Here is a 21,793-nt window from a genome sequence, read left to right on the forward strand (position 1 = left end):
ATTAGTATAGTTAGGTTTTCCTTTTTAATGGTTTCTCAGTACTGCGTAGTATATAGTATTTACTCAGAATAAAACATATTTGTCTGGAATCTGTTATATGGAGGGTATTGTGCAGCTAGCATCTAAGGGACTCCAGATATCTTGTCCTCGCCATCAGTGAGCTCGCTCTTTAGAGGAGAGGGGGACGGAGGAGCGGGAATTCACAAATAACCACAACCCAAGGGAAAATACATTAAAGTCCCCAAGTGTGCCTGAAGTTCCGAAATAAGAGAAGTCACTTCTAGCTAAGGGGATCAGGACTTAACAGCGGAGGTGATCTTCAAGCTTGGCCTGGAAGGAGCTTGACAGGTGAAGGAAGAGCATGAACTGCACACAGAGATGAAAGCACACAACGCAGGTTCATCTGATGCCATGAGCGTGAAGGGGATTTGATTCAATTTATAAACATTTATCAAGCATCAAATGTGTCAGACATCATACTAGGCAATGAGAATATAGAAATGAGAAATACGAGGTTCCTGTCTTTAAAAGGCTTTCATTTTAATGGAATCAAAGCCAGGTTTGGAAAGGCAGGTTAAGACCAGATGATGAAAGCTTTCAACTGGCATAGCAGGTAGTCCGCATTTAATTCACTGGACAGTGTGGAGCCATGCAGGCTTTTTAGTGGGTGGGTAGGTAACGTGACTGACGCTGAACAGATGGCAACAGTGAACAGAATGGGCTAGAGCAGGGAGAGGCTGAGGCCGAGGGGCTTATTTTGTTGTTTTTTGTTTTAACAAGATAGAAGTTTATTTCTTTTTAATTTTTGGCCACACCGCGTGGCCTGTGGGATCTTAGTTCCCCAGCCAGGGGTCGAACCCATGCCCCCTGCAGTGGAAGCACAGAGTCTTAACCACTAGACTGCCAGGGAAGTCCCTAGAAGTTCATTTCTGCCTCAGTTAAAAGGTGTCTGGTGGTAGGCAATCAGGACTGGTATGGTGGCTCTACGGTTACCAGTCTCCGATGACTTCTTTTTGTTCGCTATCCTACTTACAGCCTCATGGTCGCCTCATGGTCTAATACGGCTGCTAGAGTGTAATTCATCTCATCTGTATTCCAGGCAGCAGAAAGAAGGAAGGGAAGGAGACTGGGGGGGAGGAGGTGGGGCACTGCGACACACTGCTTAGTTAAATTAACTTCCTTTAAGCAGCCTCCCTGGAAGTCCAGGACAATATTTCAAACACTTTGGTTTATGTCTTATAGGCCAGAACTTAGTCACGTGGCCTTATACAACTTTAAGGGAGACGTGGAAATATAGTTCTGTTTGTGTTTGATTTTTTTTTCCTTTTTAAAGAATTTGAGGAATAATTTGCATAAAGTGCAATGCACAGATCTTACACAGTTTGATAAGTTTTGACAGGCATACACCCATGTAACCCACATCCCTATCAAGATATGGAGCATTCCATCACCCCCAGAAATTTCCTCTTGCTGAGGGGGCTTTTTAAAAAAAAGAAAAGAAAAAATCCAAAAGAGAAATAATGAAGGTTTAATTAGGGTGGTAGCTGTGGGAATGGAAAGAAAGAGCTGGAGAGGCTGTGGAGGGAAAATCCAAAGCAGACTGGTTGGATGTGGGGGTGAGAGGAGAATCAAAGAGAGTGCTGATAGCAGAACCAGGAACAGAAACAGGAGGTTGGGAGTGAAGCTAGATTGTTGCAGGTGGGATGGAAGGAGAAAGAGGAATGAGTACGGTATTGTGTGTGTGGATTTGCGGTGCTGGTCAGACATCCAGGTGGAGATCCCCAGTACACAGTGGCGCCTAGAGCTTAGGAGGGCAGTCAGAGCTCAATGGCATCATGGACCAGAGAGATGCTTAAGAGGACAAGACCTAAGAAGTGATCCAAAATATGGTGACTGTGAGCTCACTGGACCTTTGAGGGAGCAGAATCCAGATACCCAAGGCCTGAGTGGGCAGTGAGGGCTTAAATCATGCACAAGGGGATTGGTAGGGTCACCCGAAATAACTTAAAAAGTCTTTTAAAAACTGAAGTCCTGGGACTTCCCTGGTGGCGCAGTGGTTAAGAATCCACCTGTCAGGGCGCTTCCCTATTGGCACAGTGGTTGAGAGTCCGCCGATGCAGGGGACGCGGGTTCGTGCCCCGGTCCGGGAGGATCCCACATGCCGCGGAGCGGCTGGGCCCGTGGGCCGTAGCCGCTGGGCCTGCGCGTCCGGAGCCTGTGTTCCGCAACGGGAAAGGCCACAGCAGTGAGAGGCCCGCGTACCGCAAAAAAAAAAAAAAAAAAAAAAAACACCTGTCAATGCAGGGGACACGGGTTTGAGCCCTGGTCCGAGAAGATCCCGCATGCTGCGGAGCAACTAAGCCCATGCGCTACAACTACTGAGCCTGTGCTCTACAGCCTGCAAGCCACAAGTACTGAGCCCGTGTGCCACAACTACTGAAGCCTACAAGAGAAGCCACCTCAACGAAGAGCAGCCCCTGCTGGCTGCAACTAGAGAAAGTCCGCGCGCAGCAACGAAGACCCAATGCAGCCAAAATAAATAAAAAGAATTTCTAAAAACAAACAAAAAACCCGAAGTCCTTGCACAAACATAAAATGGGTGTATGTAGCTGGTCTTTTGACAATTTTGTTGATGAAAGGAGAAAGGAAATGGTAATGTCAGAGGAAAAGAGGGATTCATCCCACCCTTACAGTGAAATAACCTGTGCTCTTTTCAGTTAACTTAAGGACAGGGTGATGGGACAACACCCTCCCTCCTTTTGGGTATATGACCTCCAGAAAATCAAGCTGAAGGGCTGGATATGGGAGAGGGATACGACCTTCGGCAGCTGCTGGGTTGCGGTGGGCCAGCCAGACACTGCCAGGATAGGTGTGAGGACACACATATCTTTAAGAGGAAAGACCAGAGCGCAAACTGGCTGGACTCAGGTAGTCCTGGGTTTGAATCCTGTCTCTGTCACCACCTAGCTAGATGACCTTGAGCAACTTACTTAACCTGAACACCCAGTTCGTCATCTGTAAAATGGAAACAACCATGCCTACCTTTCAAGGTGGTTTTGAGGATTACAGACAAGTTTCTGGAACACAATACGTAGTCGTAAATGGGTGCCATTATGTGGCCCAGCCCCTCGCGATGGGACCGAACGGCTAACGGACAGGTCAGAATCTCAGGGCAGGGAGAGCTCCCGCGGCCTCCTCCCTCCAGGAGGTGGGGACAAGGTGGAGGAAGGGCTGCGGGAGGAGGAGCTGGCGCGCGTCGCGACCCGCCCCGTCCCGTCCAGTCTGGCCTGGGCGCTGAAGGAACTGCGGTCCTAGCCGCTGCCACCCAACAGCCGGTCCTGGGTGTCCCGTGACCTGCGCCCATCCAGTCATGACCCTGCGCCCCTCACTTCTCCCGCTCCGTGTGCTGCTGCTGCTGCCGCTGCTGCTCAGTGGGGCGGTGTGCCGGGCTGACGCTGGGTTCGAAACCGAAAGTCCCGTCCGGACCCTCCAAGTAGAGACCCTGGTGAGGAGGAGATAGTCCCGGGCGGGCTCTTTGGAGGTCGGGCCTCGTGAGGAGAATGCCGGGGTCTCAAGGAACCTGGGAGCGGGGAGGAGAGGCAGTGCGGGCACTGAATTGGGGGTGCTGAGTCTAAGGGCAAGAACGGGATCTTTGGAGGAGCCTCCGTGACTCCTGTAGTGCGATCATAGGTGGAGCCCCCGGAACCGTGTGCTGAGCCTGCTGCCTTTGGAGACACGCTTCACATACACTACTCGGTGAGGGGCCTGGGGGGCCGGGGCGGGGCCTGGGGGGGCGGCGCCCTGCAGCAACACGTCAGCTTTAGCTTGGACACGTGGCAAGCGGTTCGCGAGTCACTCCGGCTCTGGGGGTCCTCCAGCACGTGGCCGGGGGAGGGGCGCTCCTCTTCCCTACCCTTTTTACCTCCCTGCTTTTCCGCCAGTTCCTCCCGGGCCCTGAGAAGTGAAGGGTGGAGGGATCTCCGAGAAGCGCCAGCCCTTTCTGCCCCGAGGGGAATGCTAGGCAGCAGTCACTAGCGGGTTGCCGACCGAGGCCCAGGTGTGTGCGCGCCCTGCTGGGAGGGAGAGGTACTAGGTGTGTGCTCTAGAAGCTCTTCCCCCCCTACCCCCCACCCAGGGCAGCTTGGTAGATGGACGCATCTTTGACACTTCTCTGACCAGAGATCCTCTGGTTATAGAACTTGGCCAAAAGCAGGTGATACCAGGTATGTGAGCCGTACCTCCCATTCCACTTCTTCCCAACCTAAGCCCTTGCTTAGCTTCTTCAACTCCTAAGCTACAGTGGAAATGTCCCCTGGAATAAGATCCCCGGGCTCTACCAGCCACCTCCTGAGGTTCAAACCCCGCTTCTAGTACTCCTCTTGCCCCACACCACATTGGAAGCCAGAGATTCCAGCAGTGGGGAGCTCAACTGAGGGTCCATGGGGAGCCTTTGAGCCTCCTCTCCTGGGATTTGGGGAATGTAGGTAGTTTCCTATTCAGTTGTGTCTTCTTCCTCAAGGTCTGGAGCAGAGCCTTCTAGACATGTGTGTGGGGTGAGTATCTGGGCAGGTGGGCTTGGGTACCCCCTCTGCATGGCTCTGCTATCCCTGCTCCTAGAGGAGGCAGGAGAATGGGCTTTGGCGTCACACTGGGCAGGTCAAGGTCACTGGGCACTGAGGCTTTGGATGAAGCCTCAGGCTTCCTGGCTGTGGATTTTGTTGGTGGAGTTGAGACGTGTGGGGGGATGGACGCCTTGGCTGGTCAACCTGTTTGGTGCTCAGGTGGGAAAGTTCACGTTTTGAGTGTGAATATCCAGAGGGTTTTGTTGGTGGGGCTTCAGATGGACTGAGGTGGCTGGCCCACCTGTTCCCACCTCTGGCTATGACTCACATTCCTTCCCTCAGAGAGAAGCGAAGGGTAATCGTTCCTTCTCACTTGGCCTATGGAAAACGGGGATTTCCGCCATCTATCCCAGGTAATCTGACTAGGCCTCTCTCTGTGGCTATCAAAATACCCAGTCCCAGGGACTTCCCTGGCAGTCCAGTGGTTAAGACCCTATGCTTCCAATGCACGGGGCGCAGGTTGGATCCATGATTTGGGAACTAAGATCCCACATGCTGCACTGTGCAGCAAAAACAAACAAAAACACCCAGTCTTTAAGAGCCACGTACAAGGAGCCACGTACACTTCGTCTGGAGCTTGAGAAGGTCTAAACCCAGCTTCCTGAAAGGTACAGGAGTGGCTGAGGCTTCCTTCTGCAGGGCCACCTTCTTCCTCCTCAGATCACCAGCAGGGACTAGGAATATATAACCTGTTAAAGCCACTGGCTTGTCCTCTGGCAGACAGCAACTTTTTAGGGAGGAGACACCTGCTTGAGCCACACGAGTCTGCTGCCTGTGCCACCTCTCCGAGAACTCTGGACTTCTTTCCTGCCCTTTTCCTACAACTCCAAACTGTTGGTTGTGCAGTTGGCATGGCTTCTCACCACATCTCCACCGTTCCTTTCAGCCTCCACCAGGATGATCACAGTCAAGTAATTCAAAACAAAATAAAACAAAAAACAACTTTTAAAATCCAAGCCTGGGACTTCCCTGGTGGTGCAGTGGTTAAGAATCTTCCCTCCAATGCAGGGGACTCGGGTTTGATCCCTGGTCAGGGAACTAGATCCCACATACATGCTGCAACTAAGACCTGGTGCAACCAAGATAAATTAAATAAATAAAAATTAAAAATAAGTTTAAAAAAAAAAAAAAGCCAAGCCTACCCCCTAACTTTAAAAGCCCTCACAGGTCACTGCTGATACCGATTTTTGAAGGCCTGAGACTGGACAGATTTCCCAAGATGCATATCTCTTGCTTTTGGTTATAAGAAATGTTCTACTAGCGAAAATGACTTGTACTTCAGAGTACTGGGATAAAAGTTCTCATCCGAGTTCCAGCTTAGACAGAGACCCATAGAGAGGGTCAGGGGACTAAAGAGAAATTCTTTTACCCAAAGTTCTGTTACCTCCTCATTTCCAGTGCTGCCTGTTTGCATTTCTCCCCCAACTCATTCCTGTCCATTCCTCCACTCCTTTTTTTTTTTTTTGCGGTACGCGGGCCTCTCACTGGCTCCGGACGCGCAGGCTCAGCGGCCATGGCTCACGGGCCTAGCCGCTCCGCTAGGCATGTGGGATCTTCCCGGACCGGGGCACGAACCCGTGTCCCCTGCATCGGCAGGTGGACTCTCAACCACTGCGCCACCAGGAAAGCCCCAGTCCTTACATCTTAAACCACATCCTTCTTCCTCTCTAGCCTTTATGGTGAAACACCTATTTTTTTTTTAACAATCACATTGAGGTGTGCTCATTGGTTGGCGAAATTTTAAAAAGTCTAGTTTAAATCCAATTAATTTCAGCCCCGCAAAGATTCTCTCCATGTGGCTGTTTAGAAATGGAATACAGTTAGTACAGCGGTCTCTAACTTACAGATGGACTTTACAAGTACTTTTCACAGAAAGTTTTTCTGTCCTGGCAAAGACCTGTCAGTGAATACAAGCCACACTTGTATATTTGAGGTAAACGTGACTATAACTAGATAGCTCATAACCCTCCTCTGCTTCTGCCTTTGTAAGAGAACTCAGCCCCACATTTAAATCTCGCCAGCTTTACAGTTGGTGCTGTGGTTGTGGTCTGCCCTCCCCGCTTTCATTCAGATTTGAGTCCTGGGTAACATGCACAGGGATTCTAACCTTCACCTCCTCTCTGCCTCCAGCGGATGCAGAGCTGCATTTTGACGTGGAGCTCATTGCACTGATCCGAGCCAACTACTGGCAAAAGCTGGTGAAGGGCATTTTGCCTCTGGTAGGCATGGCCATGGTGCCAACCCTCCTGGGCCTCATTGGGTATCACCTATACAAAAAGGCCAGCAGACCTAAAGTCTCCAAAAAGAAGCTCAAGGAAGAGAAAAGAAACAAGAGCAAAAAGAAATAAAAAATAATTTTTTAAAATCTTTGCACTTTTCACCGGATACTTTCTGCTGCTACCTTTGTAAGTGGGAATAAGGTAAAGGGCTGGGGAGAAAGGGCATTCTTCGTTGGGTCTTGCCTGGCATGGGGGTGGTTGGAGGCTTTGGATCTCTTCTCCTGGCCCTCTTCCTGTCCTGACTTACCCCAAGGACCATGGGATCTCTGGGTCCCGAAGGTGTGTGTTTTGGCTCCCATGGCGTCCTGACTGAGGAGCAATCCATCACTGAGAAGTAAGCCTCTGGGTAGTTGCCTAGCTACTCTCTTTACCCCCTAGGGCCGCTGTATTCCTAGTGTCCTCCAAGTAGACTGTTCTATCCAACATGGCAAAGATACAAGGAGCTCATAAACTCCATGGAGATTTTTAATAGCAAAGTCCTCAGGTCTCTCAAAACATTCTCTGGGGGTTGAAAAGAGATTTTCTCCTTGTATCACAGGATGTGGGCGATCACATGGGCTGCTTCAATGATGTTGTAAGTGGCTGGAGGTTTTTGGCCACCTGGCTGGGCTGTAGGCATGGACGGGGGCTGGGGTAAGTTCCTGCTTTGATTGACGATGAAGCGTGGGCTGAGCTGGCTCAGCACTTCATCACTCACTGAGATGCCATCCAAGTACTGCTTGAGCATCTCCCGCAGCTTCTCATTGATTTCCAACAACTGGGCACGTCTGTGTTGAAGGCTCAGTTGCTCCAGTTTCACTTTGTTGTACCTTTTCCAGAAATTCTCCATCCCTATGTAGTCCATTATCACCTGGGAATTGAATTAAAGGGAGAAGGGGTGTGGTAGCACCCATTAGCAAGTGTAGCCCCAGCCTTGGGCGGTGGCCTCCGGGCCGTAGGAAGCTTACCTTTCCAAGCTCCTCAGTAAACTCCTCTGGGTCAATCTTTATGTCCTGCTCCTCGGGAGTCAATACCGACGAATAAAAAGGCAGCACTTTTTCTTCCTCTGTTTCAAATTTCCTACATATTTCAGCAAGTTTAAGGACCTTTTCACCCTATTGGAAGCAAGAAGAGACCTTTCATTAGGAAAGGGGGTGGGGAGGGGAAATAGTGGATTTGGTTCCCCTGCTTCAAACCAGGGGAGCTACTTATCCAAATGGGAAACAAAAATAATAAATACATCCAACAGAGAGAGCTATGTGCCAAGCACTATTCCAAGTATTTTATACTCTTCTAAAATTCATTCATCATGAAGTAATTTCACTTAAAATGTGAGAGGAGAGGGAACATGGAATAGAATAGGCATTCCAAGTGTGCACTCAGGCAGGAAGCAGGGGGAAGCCCTCTATGTCTCCCCAGCCCCTTCCGCTTCGCAGGGAGCCGTCTTCCTTGGTTCTGTTCTGGCTGCCTTCTCCCCTTTGTTACCTTGTCGACAATCTTCCTCAGGGCCTTGAGGGTGGCATTACTTTCCAGGGTGAGTTTGACTAAGTTCTCCTGTGATATTCCCCGGGCCTGAGTCCTTTGGGCCTTAAGTTTTCGCAGTTGTACAAGGACCAACTCCTTGTCCTCACGAATGTCCTGGTTCTGTTCTTCACTCTCGCGGCCGTGCACCATGATCTTGCCTTTTAAAATAATTATGGAATCCTAGAGGAACAGGGTAGGTTAGAGGAAACAGTTGACTAGGTGAGGGTCTTCAGGGAGCAGGTAAAAGGACTGTCTGGGGACTGATACCAGAGCATACCATCTTTCCCCAACCAGTGATGAGGCCCAGTAGAAACTGGGGAAAGGAGAACAGGGGATAATGGAACAGTTAAAGCAGTGAGTCTTTCGGGTGGGCTGCACTAACCTGTAGTCTCTGTATTTTTTTCATCTGTGCTTCAATCTCTTTGCAGCTCTTCTCGTCCTTTGCCTTTAGAGTCTCGAAGGCGATCTTTCGATCCTCTGTGGCATCAGTGTAATTCTTGAGTGCATCCTGGAACCTTCTCCACAGATCTTCTACTGTATGCTCCAGTTGCAGTCTTAGAAAGTGCTTCTCTTCTAAATTCTGGGAAGTGGCCCCAAAATAGCCAGTGCTTGGAATTACCCTATTAGCACCCTTTCACTTCCACCAGCAACCTCCCCCTCTTGAACTGTTTGTAGCACAGCGTGGTGCAGAGGTTGCCAGTGAAAATGCCTACAAACCAGGCAGATGATATAAATAAGCGCTGTGGGCTAGCTGGGGCCTGTGGCGAACCAGAGAGGAAATGCTCCATTGGTCTGTGTTTGGGGGGGTGGGAGCACAGCTGCTCAGCTTCACATGAATGTCTCCATTTGGAATGTGGCCCAGTGTTACCAGATCTTTACATTTTTCAAGGGAAGCTGAAAATTTGGATTTTTATGTGAAATCTTCCAATTTTTAAATGTAGAGAGCTTATAAAAATTTTTAATGAAACGTTATGAGGCAAAATAAAAACAAAGCGGGGGCTTCCCTGGTGGCACAGTGGTTAAGACTCCACCTGCCAATGCAGGGGACACGGGTTCGAGCCCTGGTCCGGGAGGATCCCGCATGCCGCGGAGCAACTACGCCCGTGCGCCACAACTACTGAGCCTGTGCTCTAGAGCCCGCGAGCCACAACTACTGAGCCTGCGTGCCACAACTACTGAAGCCCCCATGCCTAGAGCCCATGCTCTGCAACAAGAGAAGGCAACGTGATGAGAAGCCCAGCACCACAACGAAGAGTAGTCCCCACTCACCGCAACTAGAGAAAGCCTGCGCACAGCAACGAAGACCCAACGCAGCCAAAAAGAAGCAAAGGGCCCCACCCCCCAAATCCAGGTCTGCAGGCTCCAGGGTGGTGGAAGCTCTTGGGGCCAAGGGACAGGAGAACTGGACTCTCCCCCTGGCTCTACCACAGACCAGCAGCATGACTTTGGCAGGTCATTTCACTTCTTTGGGCCTTAATTTCTTCATCTACAAATCACAGAGGAGAAGCCAGACGATCTCCTTGGTGTGCGTTAGCTCTAAAATGCACTTCCTTGACATTTCAGAATGGTTCCCCCTCCCCACCAATTTTCACAAAATTACAAAAAGCAGTAGGGGTACCTACAGCGGCAACAGGCATTTTATTGGCCATGTTGGTTAAAGGGATCTCTTCTAGCTCTACTAGCCTTGAGCGATTTTCTCTCACTTTCTCCCAGTTCCTGCCCTTCTGCTCTCCCTCTGTACCTTGTTTTTGAGATCTTCCCACATGCTCTGGAACTCCAGCTTGCTTTCGTACTCAGAATCTAGGCAGTTCTGCTCCATGGCCACGAAGACATCTTGTAGGTAGTGAATCTCTTTTTCATGTTGGTCAATAATTGTCTTCCTGTAGGTGATAAGATACCGTCTCTGCTCTGAGGCATAAAGCATAGGGATCAATAATGACAATGCAAAGCAGTATGTAATAAAACTATATGAACGGTACAAACTCTTAGGTACTGAAGAAGGACAGAGGGAAGGCGGGTTCTATTCTTTTCAGGGCCAGAAAGAATGAATAAGATTATTTTGATTTTTGAATAGGTAATACATTCATATGATACAAAAATCAAAAAGTACAAAAGGTTGCAGTGAAAAGTCTCCTTCCCATCCCTGTCCCCCAGAGAGGTAGATGCGTAGGATTTTGATAGTTGAAAGTGGGTGGGTGCTTACAGCCAGCATCTTGACATAGGCTCTAGCTAGTCCCCTGGGCTCAACCCCCCCATATCTCCTCTTAGGTCCCCATACCTTTCTGTCTCAAACTCCTTGGTTAGGGCCTCCAGCTCCACGTTGTAACTTTCCTCTAGGAGGCTGAGCCGGCGTCTCTGCAGGGCCAAGAGCTGGTCAATGTTGTGCAAGTGGCTGCGCAGCGCGTGGGCGTACTGCTCCTCAGCTTCTGACAGGTCCTTCACTAACGACTGGGTAGGAAACACAGAGTTACCATTTTGGCTGAATGGCATCTCTGTGAGAAAATAAAAATGCATTCGGCTAGCTAGTTCCTATTTTCCCTAGTCTCTAAAGCCAATTCTTTGGCTCTGAGAGCTCTGGCTCTGCCACTTGTGAATGTGAGAAGCCAGTGCTGGTGAAGGGGCCATGTGGAAGCATTCATTCCAGTCAACGGCCCAGCTGAGCTCCCAGCGGATAGTCAGAATCAACTGTCAGTCATCTTACACATCCAGCTCAGTCAAGCCTTCAGATGACTGCAGCCCCACATGACATCTGACTGAAAACCGTACGAGAGGTGTCAGGCAGGAACCTCCCTGGTAAGCTAAGTCAACCTGCAGAACCACAAGACAGAGTGAAGTAAATTGTTGTCGTAAGTTGCTAATTTAGGGTGGTTTGTGATGTAGCAATAAAAAATGAGAACATGTCCACTAGAAAAAAAAGGGACCGTGTGAGCATCAATATGGATAAGAACTGCAATGGATCAAAACATATCAAATATGTTTGATTATGAGTTTATCAGGATACTTTTAAAAAAAATCAGTTACCATTAGAGGATGCCAGACAACCGATTCTTTTTTTTTTTTAAACTGGTTTGTAAAGGGAAGAGAAAGAGCATTTCTTATATAACCTATAGTGTATATAAGCATTTCTTATATAAAGTATACCTCTGGGTAACTGAATGGTAAATGATAGTATCTCTTTATAGAAGTATTCAAACTAATAAATGAAAAAAGAATACTATTAGAAAATCAGCACTTTGCAACCCCCAATGAATTAATGGATAATCAACAGCTGCTAACATCACAAATGTGCCTCCTAATAGAAAAACACAACACCTGCAAGCTTCTAGATCGAATTACCAAGACACAGGAAATACCGAGGACAAAGTAACATGTTAAACTACAATACAGTATACTATGCAGTTGTTAAAAAAAAAAATGAGAAGCTCTTTATGGGCTAATGTTGAATAATCCCCAGGATATATTATTAAGTGAAAAAGGCAAGGGGCAGAACACTATGTAATACTACCATTTGTGTAAAAAAAAAAGGTTTACTCATGAAACTAAAATTATTGGGAGGGGCACTGGGTGGCTGAAATGCACCAGTGGGAGGGAACTTTTCTCTATATAACTTTTTTATCTTTTGAATTTTGTGAGTGAACTACCTATTCAAAAAAGTAAAACAAATTAAAGTGAATAAAGCAAAAAAGCATTTACCAAATGCCCACATGATCCACTCACTGTAAACTACCACATTGCTAGCTTTTACCTTACATGTTTAGTATGAAAGAGATCTGAAATAGGTGCTGATAATGGAAGGCTATTCACTCACTCAAGAAACGTTTACTAAACCTGCTATGTACCAGCACCCTGCTGGATGCTGAGGATTCAGAGATCAAAAGACATTCTCAGTGCCCCCAAAGGAGCTTGAAGTCTTGCAGTAGGAAAAGTTATATAAGTAGAAAATTACAATAAATTCTGAAAAAAAACCCCAAAAAAACCCCAGGTATAAAGTTCAGATTAAATTCTGATTTTGTAAATTCTGAAAAGAAATTACAGCATGAAAAATGCTATGAGGTTGATGATTTCCCAGTGACAATGGGATATAAAGGACTTAGTGCCTACATCTGACTAGGAGCACTGAGGAGGGCTTCATAGAAGAGATGTCAGTTGTATCACTCTTGAAGCAGGAGTGAGAGCTTGCCAGGAAAACTGGGGAGATAGGGAATGGCATGTGCAAAGGCACAGGAAAGAAGGCTGGCTATGTGAAAGGTACAGGTAGAGGCCAGATCATGAAGGGCTTTGATGTTTGATGTTCCTTCCAAGGAGTTTCGATTTTTTCTGTAGAAGAGGGGAGCCACTAAGGAGATTTACGCAGTGGAGTAACAGGATCAGATATTTGCTTTAGAAAGATAATCCTGGTGAGGATTTCCCTGGTGGCGCAGCGGTTAGGAATACACCTGCCAGTGCATGGGACACGGGTTTGAGCCCTGGTCTGGGAAGATCCCACATGCCGCGGAGCAACTAAGCCTGTGCGCCACACCTACTGAGCCTGCGCTCTAGAGCCTGTGAGCCACAACTACTGAGCCCGTGTGCTACAACTACCAAAGCCCTCGCGCTACAACTACTGAAGCCCTCGCGCCCAGAGTCCGTGCTCCGCAACAAGAGAAGCCACCGCGGTGAGAAGCCCGCGCACCGCAACAAAGAGTAGCCCCCGCTCGCCACAACTAGAGAAAGCCTGCACACAGCAATGAAGACCCAATACAGCCCAAAATAAATAAATTAAATTAAATTAAAAAATAAAAAAAGAGACTATTGCAATAGATAATGCCCGTCTCAACTACAGCAGGACAGTGAGGAAGAAGAGCAGGGTGTGACTTTGAAAAATATTTAAGCAGAAGATTTATACAAGACTTAGTAACAGAAGTTAGGAATGGAAGCAAAAGCTGGGATGATTCCCAGATTCCTGGGTTGGGTGATCTGGTGAATGGTCCTACCCAAATAGAGAGTATGAGGAAGATCAGATGGTGGAGGATGGGAAATGGGGCTGGCTAGAGAAGGAGGAGCTCATGAGCTCAGTTTTGAGGACAGTGACACAGCCAGGAACAGATATCGAGGGATCCTGAATAAGGGGTTTGGAACTCAAGAGAAGAAATCCCTTAGAAGAAAAGATGGTATATACTCAACTCAAGAACCTCCCCAAAACATAAGGTTGGCTGATTGAATTGCTTAGAGATACAGAACTGCTCTTACCGATGGAGATCTTCTCAACCTCATCCAGGGCCACTGAAGTTGAATCAAAGAGGCCAAACAGAATTTGGTTGAATAAAGCACTGGAGTGGGGGTCAAGAAATCCGTGTGTAGTCACAGCTCTCTCATTGACTAGCTGTGTGACCTTGAGCAAACTGGTTCCTGCCTCTGGAACTGAGTCTTCTCACATTGAAACGAAGGTATAGAACTAAGTTCAAGTCATCAGGTGATGTCTACTGTGACTTATAACTCTAATATGGTACTGGTTTGAGGCAGTAGATGACCAAGGAGAATGGCTCCTCTAACAGAGGGAGAAGGATGACGGCTCAATATTCTAGTTTTCATTTCATGTGTCTTGGGAGGGCTTTAAGATCAATTACTTCACTAGGCCCATTCTATTAAGAGATCAAGACAGTCATAGTCAAGTGTTTCTTTGGGAAGAGAGCTTGCCTTGATGACACCGTCCTTGCAGTCCACCACTCGTTCAAACGTTCGGCTGAGGATCTCAATGTCCTTATGAAGCTCTCTGGTCTTGACTTCCCGAAGGACCGTCCTCCACTGTGTGTTAATCTTACTAAGGTTCAGGGCACAGTTGTGCTCCTCCTTGGCCAGCTTGTCCTGTGTGAAGGAATAAATAACCACCCCCTCCCAGAGGTCAGGGTTAAAAGCCCTGATACAGTACAACAAACAAGATCACCCTTCTTCTTTTCTGAGGGACCAAAGCTCCTCATGGCTAACACTCAGGAGTTCCTGTTCTTGTTTTGGGAGGGTCTGAAGTAAGAAAGGAGCAGCCCAATGGCATTTTAGGGAGAGCTAGCATGAATTTCCTTCTGGGTGGAAGCATCAGAGCAGGATATTGTTTGTAATGACCCATCTCGAGGGAGAATATCACGATTTCAGACAGCTCAGACAGCTGATAGCACCTACTGTCCCAGTTCTGGGGCTCAGGAGTGATTGTCAAGCTTTACACCACCTTCCTCCCTCCATGCTTCACAGAGAACTGCCCCTTCCCCCAGACAATATTGCCTGAAATCTAAGTATATCTGGGTCTTAAGATTTCCAGAGGAGCGGAGGCTAGCATGAAAATGAGGCTCCCACAATGACAGGGGCAAGGCAACAGGACCAGTGCAGGGGGCGTGTGGGATTGGGCAGAGAGTTAATGCAAAAATCCATCACCTTTAAGAACTGGTTCAGGAGCCTCTCTTTCTTCTTGGCCATCTCCTCCTCTGCCAGCAACTTCTGCTGAAACAGAAGCAGCTGCTCTTCGTCGGACAGGGGCATCTTGGCCTTTTTCCCTTTCTTGGACATAGCTGGATCTGGGCGAGGATCCTCCGCCTGCCAGGGCCAGCGCTAGAGGGGGTAGGAGGAAAATGCCCCCAGAAAGCTGACTTCTGGAACTGCCCCTGGAGGGTAGTTGGACCTTAGATCTCAGACCTCAGGCAGGAGATAGCCTGGGATAGCGGTGAGGCAAGGCTCCCAAACCAAAAGACGCATCTCCGTCTCCTAGCAACGGGGATCTCGCTAAGATGGCGCTGTAACGGCTAGGAGAAGAGGTCTTGGCTCGGTGCGCCCTCTGCCGGCTGGAGGACCGCAGTCAGTTTTTGAGAGAGGGTCTTTTACTTCTCAAAATCCCTAGCTTCCCCAATGACCGTTTAAAAATCTTTTTTGGATTATTTTTCACATAATGGCCATATTTTAAAATACAAGTAATAACAAGTTTTGGAGATATATGGAGAAACAGGAACCCTCATACACTGGTGGTGGGAATGCAAAATGGTACAGCCACTTTGGAAGACACTTTGGCAGTGTCTTAAAATGTTAAACATAAATTCACAGTGTGAACCAGCAATTTCACTTTCAGACATCAATCTGAAAGAAATGAGAGTGTATCCACATAAACTCTTGCACAGGAATGTTCTTAGCAGCATTACTCATAATAGCCCAATTGGAAACAGCCGAAATGTCCCAAAACAAGTGAATGGGAGACAAAATATGCTCTTTCCACACAGTGGAATACTATTCAACAATAAAAAAGGAACAGACTATGCATGCATGCTGCAGTGTGGATAAACCGCAGAAGCCAAGAGGCCACATATTGTAAGTTTCCATTTATATGAACTACCCAGAAAAGGCAAAGCTATAAAGATGCAAAGTAAACTACAAATTGCTTGGCGGCAGGGGGGGAGATTAACATTAAATGCACATGAGAGATCATATTGGGTTGATGAAAATGTTCTGAAACTGATTTATTTTGGACAACTTGATGAATTTGGGTTAAAAAATCATTGCATTATATACTTGAAAAGGGCAAATTATGATATGCAAAATATGCCTCAATAAAGTTGTTTTAAATGTGAGATATAATGCCTGTATCAGAGTCCTCCAGAGAAACAGAACCAATATTTTAAATATATAATATTTAAAATATAAATATTTACAACATAAAATATATATTTCCATCCATCTGATGTTTCAGTCTGAGTCCAAAGGCCAGAAAAGACCAAAGTCCCAACTCAAGCAGTCAGGCAGGAGGAGTTCCATCTTACTCAGCCCTTTTATTCTGTTCAGGCCTTCAGCTGATTGGATAAGACCCACCCACATAAGGGAGAGCAATCTGCTTTACTCAGTCTACTGATTAAAATGCTAATCGCATCAAGAAATACCCTCACAGGGGCTTCCCTGGTGGCGCAGTGGTTGAGAGTCCGCCTGCCGATGCAGGGGACACGGGTTCGTGCCCCGGTCCGGGAAGATCCCACATGCCATGGAGTGGCTGGACCTGTGAGCCATGGCCGCTGAGCCTGTGCATCCGGAGCCTGTGCTCCGCAATGGGAGAGGCCACAACAGTGAGAGGCCCGCGTACTGCAAAAAAAAAAAAAAAAAAAAGAAATACCCTCACAGACATACCCAGAATAATGTTTGACCAAATATCTGGACACGCTGTGGCTCAGTCAAGCTGGCACATAAAATTTACCATCACAAGTCCACTGCTCGTCAATACACACGTTCTTAAACCATACCTAATCTCCAAATAAAGACTATAACCAGGTCATAGTACTGAAATATTATAAAATAAAGTCGATATATTTTATGTTACATGATAAGGAATAAGAGAGGGGAAAAACAAAGATATTTTATTTTTATACACACACAAACATATTCATAACAAGACAAGAAGGAAATATAACTCTTACAGTCCTGTAATTACAGAAATTACGTTTCTGTAATTGGTCATCTTGCTGTACTGGAAATTTATAACTATCTTCTTCTACTATTCATTCTGCATTCTTTTTGCCTTCAGCAAGCACCTCAGCTGGTCATGGTTCTTTACCTGGTGGGGTGACCCAAACTCTCATTCCTGAAAGGTCTGGGCCATTAGTAGTCCTGCCTGGATTGCCACTATTGCTGGTACTGTAACCAAGTCTTCAAAAGGCCATTCCACCATTCTCTCAAACCAGCTGCTTTAAGATGGCAGAAAACATGGTAAGACCAGTGAATTCCATGAGCATGGGCCCGTTGCCACACTTCATTTGCTGAGAACTAATTTCCATGATCAGAAGCCATGCTCTGTGGAATACCACAATGGTGGATAAGGCATTCGTAAATCCACAGATGGTAATTTGGGCAGAAGACTTGCATGCAGAGAAGGCAGGTATGTATCCAGAGTAAATATCTATTCCATTAAGAAAAAAACACTGCCCTTTCCAGGATGGAAGTGGTCCGGTATAATCAACTTGTTCACCCAGGGGGATGATACAATGCAGGGGGCCCAGTGTCGGTCTCTGCTGCTGCCAGATTGGGCCCTCAGTGATTGCCTTAGCCAGGTTGGCCTTGTTGAGTGAACGCTCGTGTTGCTGAGTCCACGCATAACCTCTGTCCTGGCCAAAATGGCTGCTTTGTTCATGGGCCCATTGTGCAATGACAGGGGTGGCTGGGAAAAAAGATGGACGGTATTCCCATAACAGGTCATCCTATCCATTGATTATTAAGATCCTCCTCTGCTGAGGTCACTCTTTGTGAGCTTTTTCTTGGAACACAAATATCTTCATGTTTTTTGCCCATTCAGAGAGTTTTATCACATAGCTCTTCCCCAAATTTCCGTGTCACAAATTTTCCGATCATGTTCCTTCCAAGTCCCTGACAATTCAGCCAAGCCATTGGCCACAGCTCAGGAGCTAATATAACAATATAATCACATGTCTGGTCATTTCTTCTTTCAAACGAAGTGAACAACCAGGTGTACGGCTCTATGTTCTGCCTCCTGGGACCATTCCCCTTCACAATGTCCTTCAGGATGTCCCCAGAAGGGTCAGTAGTATTACAGCTCTTCTCTTGTGGGTGGTGCCTGTGTATTGTGCAGAGCCAACTGCACACCAGGCCTGAGTCTTCTCTTCTTCCATTAGCTGATCATAGGGAACTTCCCCTGAGGCCATGGGTGCAGGCTGGAAGGGATGTGTGTGGGAGGCCATGAGAATTTGAACCATTTCTTCATGTAACTTACTTGTGCCTGCAGGGCCTAGTCAGGCCTGATCTCTTACATACCACTTTAATTTGATGACGGAGTGCAGCTTTGCACACCCAACTTTATGGCTTGATGGACAGCTCAGGTCACACAGTCATTTGGTGGTCCATTCGGAGCATTCAGTCTCTTCTAAGACCCAGTAGCAGGCCAAGAGCTCTTTCTCAAAAGAGGAGTAGTTATCTGTGGAGGACTGCAGGACTTTGCTCCAAAGTCCTCAGGGCCTGTGCAGCGATGCACCTATAGGCGCTCCCAAAGGCTCCAAACAGCATGGCTGTATGCCACTGCCACTTCAGGCGCCATTGGACCTACTGGATTGTGTGGCCCCCGCGGGAGAGCAGCTTGCACAGCAGCTTGGCCTGTTGCAGAGCCTTCTTTTGCTCTGGCCCGGCTCAAAGCTGGCAGCTTTTCAGGTCACTTGGTGAATCGGCCAGAATAACACACCCAAATGAGGAATATGCTGCCTCCAAAATCCAGAGGCCCGATAAGGTGTCGTGCCTCTCTTTGGTTGTAGAAGGGGCCAGATGCCACAACTGATCCTTCGCTTTATTTTATTTTTATTTTTTTTTACATCTTTATTGGAGTATAATTGCTTTACGATGGTGTGTTAGTTTCTGCTGTATAACAAAGTGAATCAGCTATACATATACATAGGTTCCCATATCTCTTCCCTCTTGCGTCTCTCTCCCTCCCTGATCCTTCACTTTAGAAGGGATATCTTGATGTGCCCCACACCCCTGGACCCTTGAAATTTCCCTGAGCTGGAAAGGCCTTGAACTTTAGCCAGATTTATTTCCCATCCTCTGACACGCATATGTTTCACCAATAGAAACTAATGTCTGCCGTAGTTGCTAATTCTTCTGTTTATTTATTTATTCTTGGTGCCTGGATAGGGACATGAACCCTGGGCCCTCAGATTAAAAGTCTGATGCTCTCCCAGCTGAGCTACTCAGGCAGTAGTTGCTACTTCTTGTTCACTAGATCCAATCTACATAATGTCATCAATGTAATGGGCAAGTTTGATATCTTGTGGATCAGAAAGGTGTCAAGCAGAACATCATATATTGATGACCAGTGTCAGGGGAGGACTCCCACTACATGGAGGAAGAGCTGAGGTCATCACAGTGCTGTTTGGCCACCGGGAATAGAAGTCTAAACATTTTTGCCCACTGCATCTGGGTAACAGAGTTGCCAAGGAAAACAATGTAGTCAGGCACTGGATGGAACAGTGCTTTACTCACATAGAGAAGAGACAGAGCAGGATCAACTTCAATAGTGGGTGCTGGTCCCTGAAGGCCAGTGGGTCCCTCCTGGAAGCAGATGCTGGGCAATTGGCCTACATGCACCCCCTCTGGTGCCAAGTAAAAGGATCCCTCCCCCTCCCCCATAGAATATGAAATAGCTGGGGGCATGCCTGAGGACCACTGATGCATTTGCTTAAGTAGAACAAACAAGTACACATTGAGCATGAAAGAGAGAGAGAGATTCCCACACAATGTGCACAGGCTGTGCGGGCACTTTACCTCTTGGTAAGAAAGTGTTCCAACCCCAAGGTCCATTCTTACGTTGCTGAGTGGGGGATGAAATATTGTGAGCACGAGACTGGCTTTTTCAACAAAAGGTGATCGAGATCCCTGTGAACTAAATGATGACATAGGGCTGCAGAGGTGATATACCCCTGAGGTAGAACCGTGAAGGTGTATTGCTGGCCTTGCCAGCTAAAAGCAAACTGCTTCCGGTGGTCCTTATTGGCAAGGATGGAGAAAAAGGCACTTGCCACATCAATCGCTGCATATCAGGTACCAAGGGGTGTGTTAATTTGGTCAAGCAATGAAACCACATCTGGCAATTGGAGTCACCACCTGGTTTAAGCTTACAATAATCCACTCTTATCCTCCAAGATCCATCTGTCTTCTGCACAGGCCAAATAGGTGAGTTGAATGGTGATGTGGTGGAAATCACCACTGCTGCATCTTACAAGAACTTAAGGATGGTAGTAATCTGTGTAATCCCTTCAGGAATGTGGCATTGCTTTTGCTTTACTATCTTCCTAGGTAGAGGCAGTTCTAGTGGCTTCCACTTGGCCTTTCCCACCATAATAGACCTCAGTCCACAAGTCAGGGAACTAATGTCAGTATTCTGGCAGCTGCTTAGTATATTTCAATAATGCATTGCAGAACTGGGAAAATACCCCTAGGATGGGTTCAGGGACTCACTAGCCCACTGTGAGATAGACCTGATTGATCATCTTATGATCTCCGGAAGCCCCTACTCTGATTGGTGGACCACAGTGACATTTTGGGTCTCCTGGAATTAGTGTCAGTTCAGAGACAGTGTTTCTGAAAAGTCTGATTATTTCCTTTTCCCCAATGCACAGTAACCCTGGTAAAAGGCCTTTTGGGGAAGGCTACGATAAAGATTAACAGTGTCCTGGCAGTGTACTGGGGTTCTTCCTCAAGAAGACCCAATCTCTTCTTCATTTAAAGGGCTCTGGGTATGTAAAGTGACTCAAGTCTGGGAAGTGACTGAGGGGTTAAGACTCTGTTTTTATGATTCTGGTTAGAATTTCGTTCCCTTGACCTTTTCTGCTTATACGGATCAAGTAAGAATTTAGTAGGCTTCCTGTTTAGGTCACTTCTAGGAACACCATGACCAACGTCAATCACTGTCTTTGTGAGTCAGATGTTCTGATTTCTTATTTTATTTTGTTTTATTTTATTTATTCATTTATTTATTTATGGCTGCATTGGGTCTTCGTTGCTATGCACGGGCTTTCTCTACTTGAGGCAAGCGGGGGCAACTCTTCATTGTGGTGTGCAGGCTTCTCATTGTGGTGGCTTCTCTTGTTGTGGAGCGTGGGCTCTAGGTGCACGGGCTTCAGTAGTTGTGGCTTGTGGGCTCAGTAGTTGTGGCGCACAGGCTTAGTTGCTCCGTGGCATATGGGATCTTCCCAGACCAGGGCTCGAACCTATGTCCCCTGCATTGGCAGGCGGATTCCTAACCACTGTGCCACCAGAGAAGTCCTGATATTCTGATTTCTGCTTTGAATCTGCTCTCCATTGAGGTAGCCACTCTCACCTGACCTTCGATGGTTGAGTGCTGCTACTTGGCCCTTGCAACCCTGGGATCTTATTACTCCCTTGCATTTATACTTTCCAGTTCAGTGGTTTACCTTTCCACTTTCTTTACTTTTTAAAAAAATTTAATTTATATACCGTAATATTCTTCCTTTTCCTTTTCATCTCTTTAATGTTTTGCTTGTTTTTAACCAACACAATATTTAAAAAATTTAACATAGTCAGGGGCTTCCCTGGTGGTGCAGTGGTTAAGAATCCGCCTGCCAATGCAGGGGACACTGGTTCGAGCCCTGGTCGGGGAGGATCCTACATGCCGTGGAGCAACTAAGCCCGCACGCCACAACTACTGAGCCCACGAGCCACAACTACTGAAGCCCTCACGCCTAGAGCCCGTGCTCTGCAACAAGAGAAGCCACCGCAGTAAGAAGCCCGTGCATCGCGACGAAGAGTAGCCCCTGCTCGCTGCAACTAGAGAAAGCCCGCGTGCAGCAGCAAAGACCCAACACAGCCAAAAATAAAGAAATTAAAATAAATAAATTAAGAAAAAAATTTTAGAACACTTTCAACACT

General features: G+C 47.2%; 2 protein-coding genes across 3 annotated transcripts; one reads left to right on the forward strand and one right to left on the reverse strand.

The window, feature by feature from the left end:
• Positions 1-3,272: 3,272 nt before the first annotated feature.
• FKBP11 (FKBP prolyl isomerase 11) lies at positions 3,273-7,185 on the forward strand. The gene is made up of 6 exons (XM_079937315.1): positions 3,273-3,505; positions 3,691-3,756; positions 4,136-4,223; positions 4,520-4,553; positions 4,905-4,975; positions 6,753-7,185. Exons 1-6 carry the CDS (start codon positions 3,371-3,373, stop codon positions 6,968-6,970), a joined length of 612 nt encoding a protein of 203 aa, XP_079793441.1. The 5' UTR covers positions 3,273-3,370; the 3' UTR covers positions 6,971-7,185.
• A 165-nt stretch (positions 7,186-7,350) lies between these two features.
• DRC2 (dynein regulatory complex subunit 2) lies at positions 7,351-15,085 on the reverse strand. Of its 2 annotated transcripts, XM_079937281.1 has the most exons (8): positions 14,807-15,085; positions 14,081-14,248; positions 10,683-10,852; positions 10,146-10,284; positions 8,787-8,984; positions 8,366-8,584; positions 7,849-7,995; positions 7,351-7,751 (listed from the first exon to the last, which is right to left on the reverse strand). In XM_079937281.1, exons 1-8 carry the CDS (start codon positions 14,936-14,938, stop codon positions 7,434-7,436), a joined length of 1,491 nt encoding a protein of 496 aa, XP_079793407.1. In that variant the 5' UTR covers positions 14,939-15,085; the 3' UTR covers positions 7,351-7,433. The 2 variants fall into 2 exon arrangements, with proteins under 2 accessions (XP_079793407.1, XP_079793408.1); XM_079937282.1 differs by lacking the exons at positions 8,366-8,584; positions 8,787-8,984.
• Between the last annotated feature and the right edge of the window lie 6,708 nt (positions 15,086-21,793).

The sequence above is a fragment of the Stenella coeruleoalba genome (assembly GCF_951394435.1).
Source record: "Stenella coeruleoalba genome assembly, chromosome: 11".
NCBI classification, from domain to species: domain Eukaryota; kingdom Metazoa; phylum Chordata; class Mammalia; order Artiodactyla; family Delphinidae; genus Stenella; species Stenella coeruleoalba.

What these genes read in the sequence shown, in the direction of transcription:
- FKBP11 (XM_079937315.1), top strand. Translation starts at nt 3,371, where the DNA reads ATGACCCTGCGCCCCTCACTTCTCCCGCTCCGTGTGCTGCTGCTGCTG. An exon ending in CGCTTCACATACACTACTCG is followed by an intron (nt 3,757 to 4,135) that starts GTGAGGGGCCTG and finishes CCCCCCACCCAG; the next exon opens with GGCAGCTTGGTAGATGGACG. An exon ending in CCAAAAGCAGGTGATACCAG is followed by an intron (nt 4,224 to 4,519) that starts GTATGTGAGCCG and finishes TTCTTCCTCAAG; the next exon opens with GTCTGGAGCAGAGCCTTCTA.
- DRC2 (XM_079937281.1), bottom strand. Translation starts at nt 14,938, where the DNA reads ATGTCCAAGAAAGGGAAAAAGGCCAAGATGCCCCTGTCCGACGAAGAG. An exon ending in AAGGAGTTTGAGACAGAAAG is followed by an intron (nt 10,285 to 10,682) that starts GTATGGGGACCT and finishes TATCACCTACAG; the next exon opens with GAAGACAATTATTGACCAAC. An exon ending in TTACTGAGGAGCTTGGAAAG is followed by an intron (nt 7,752 to 7,848) that starts GTAAGCTTCCTA and finishes TTCAATTCCCAG; the next exon opens with GTGATAATGGACTACATAGG.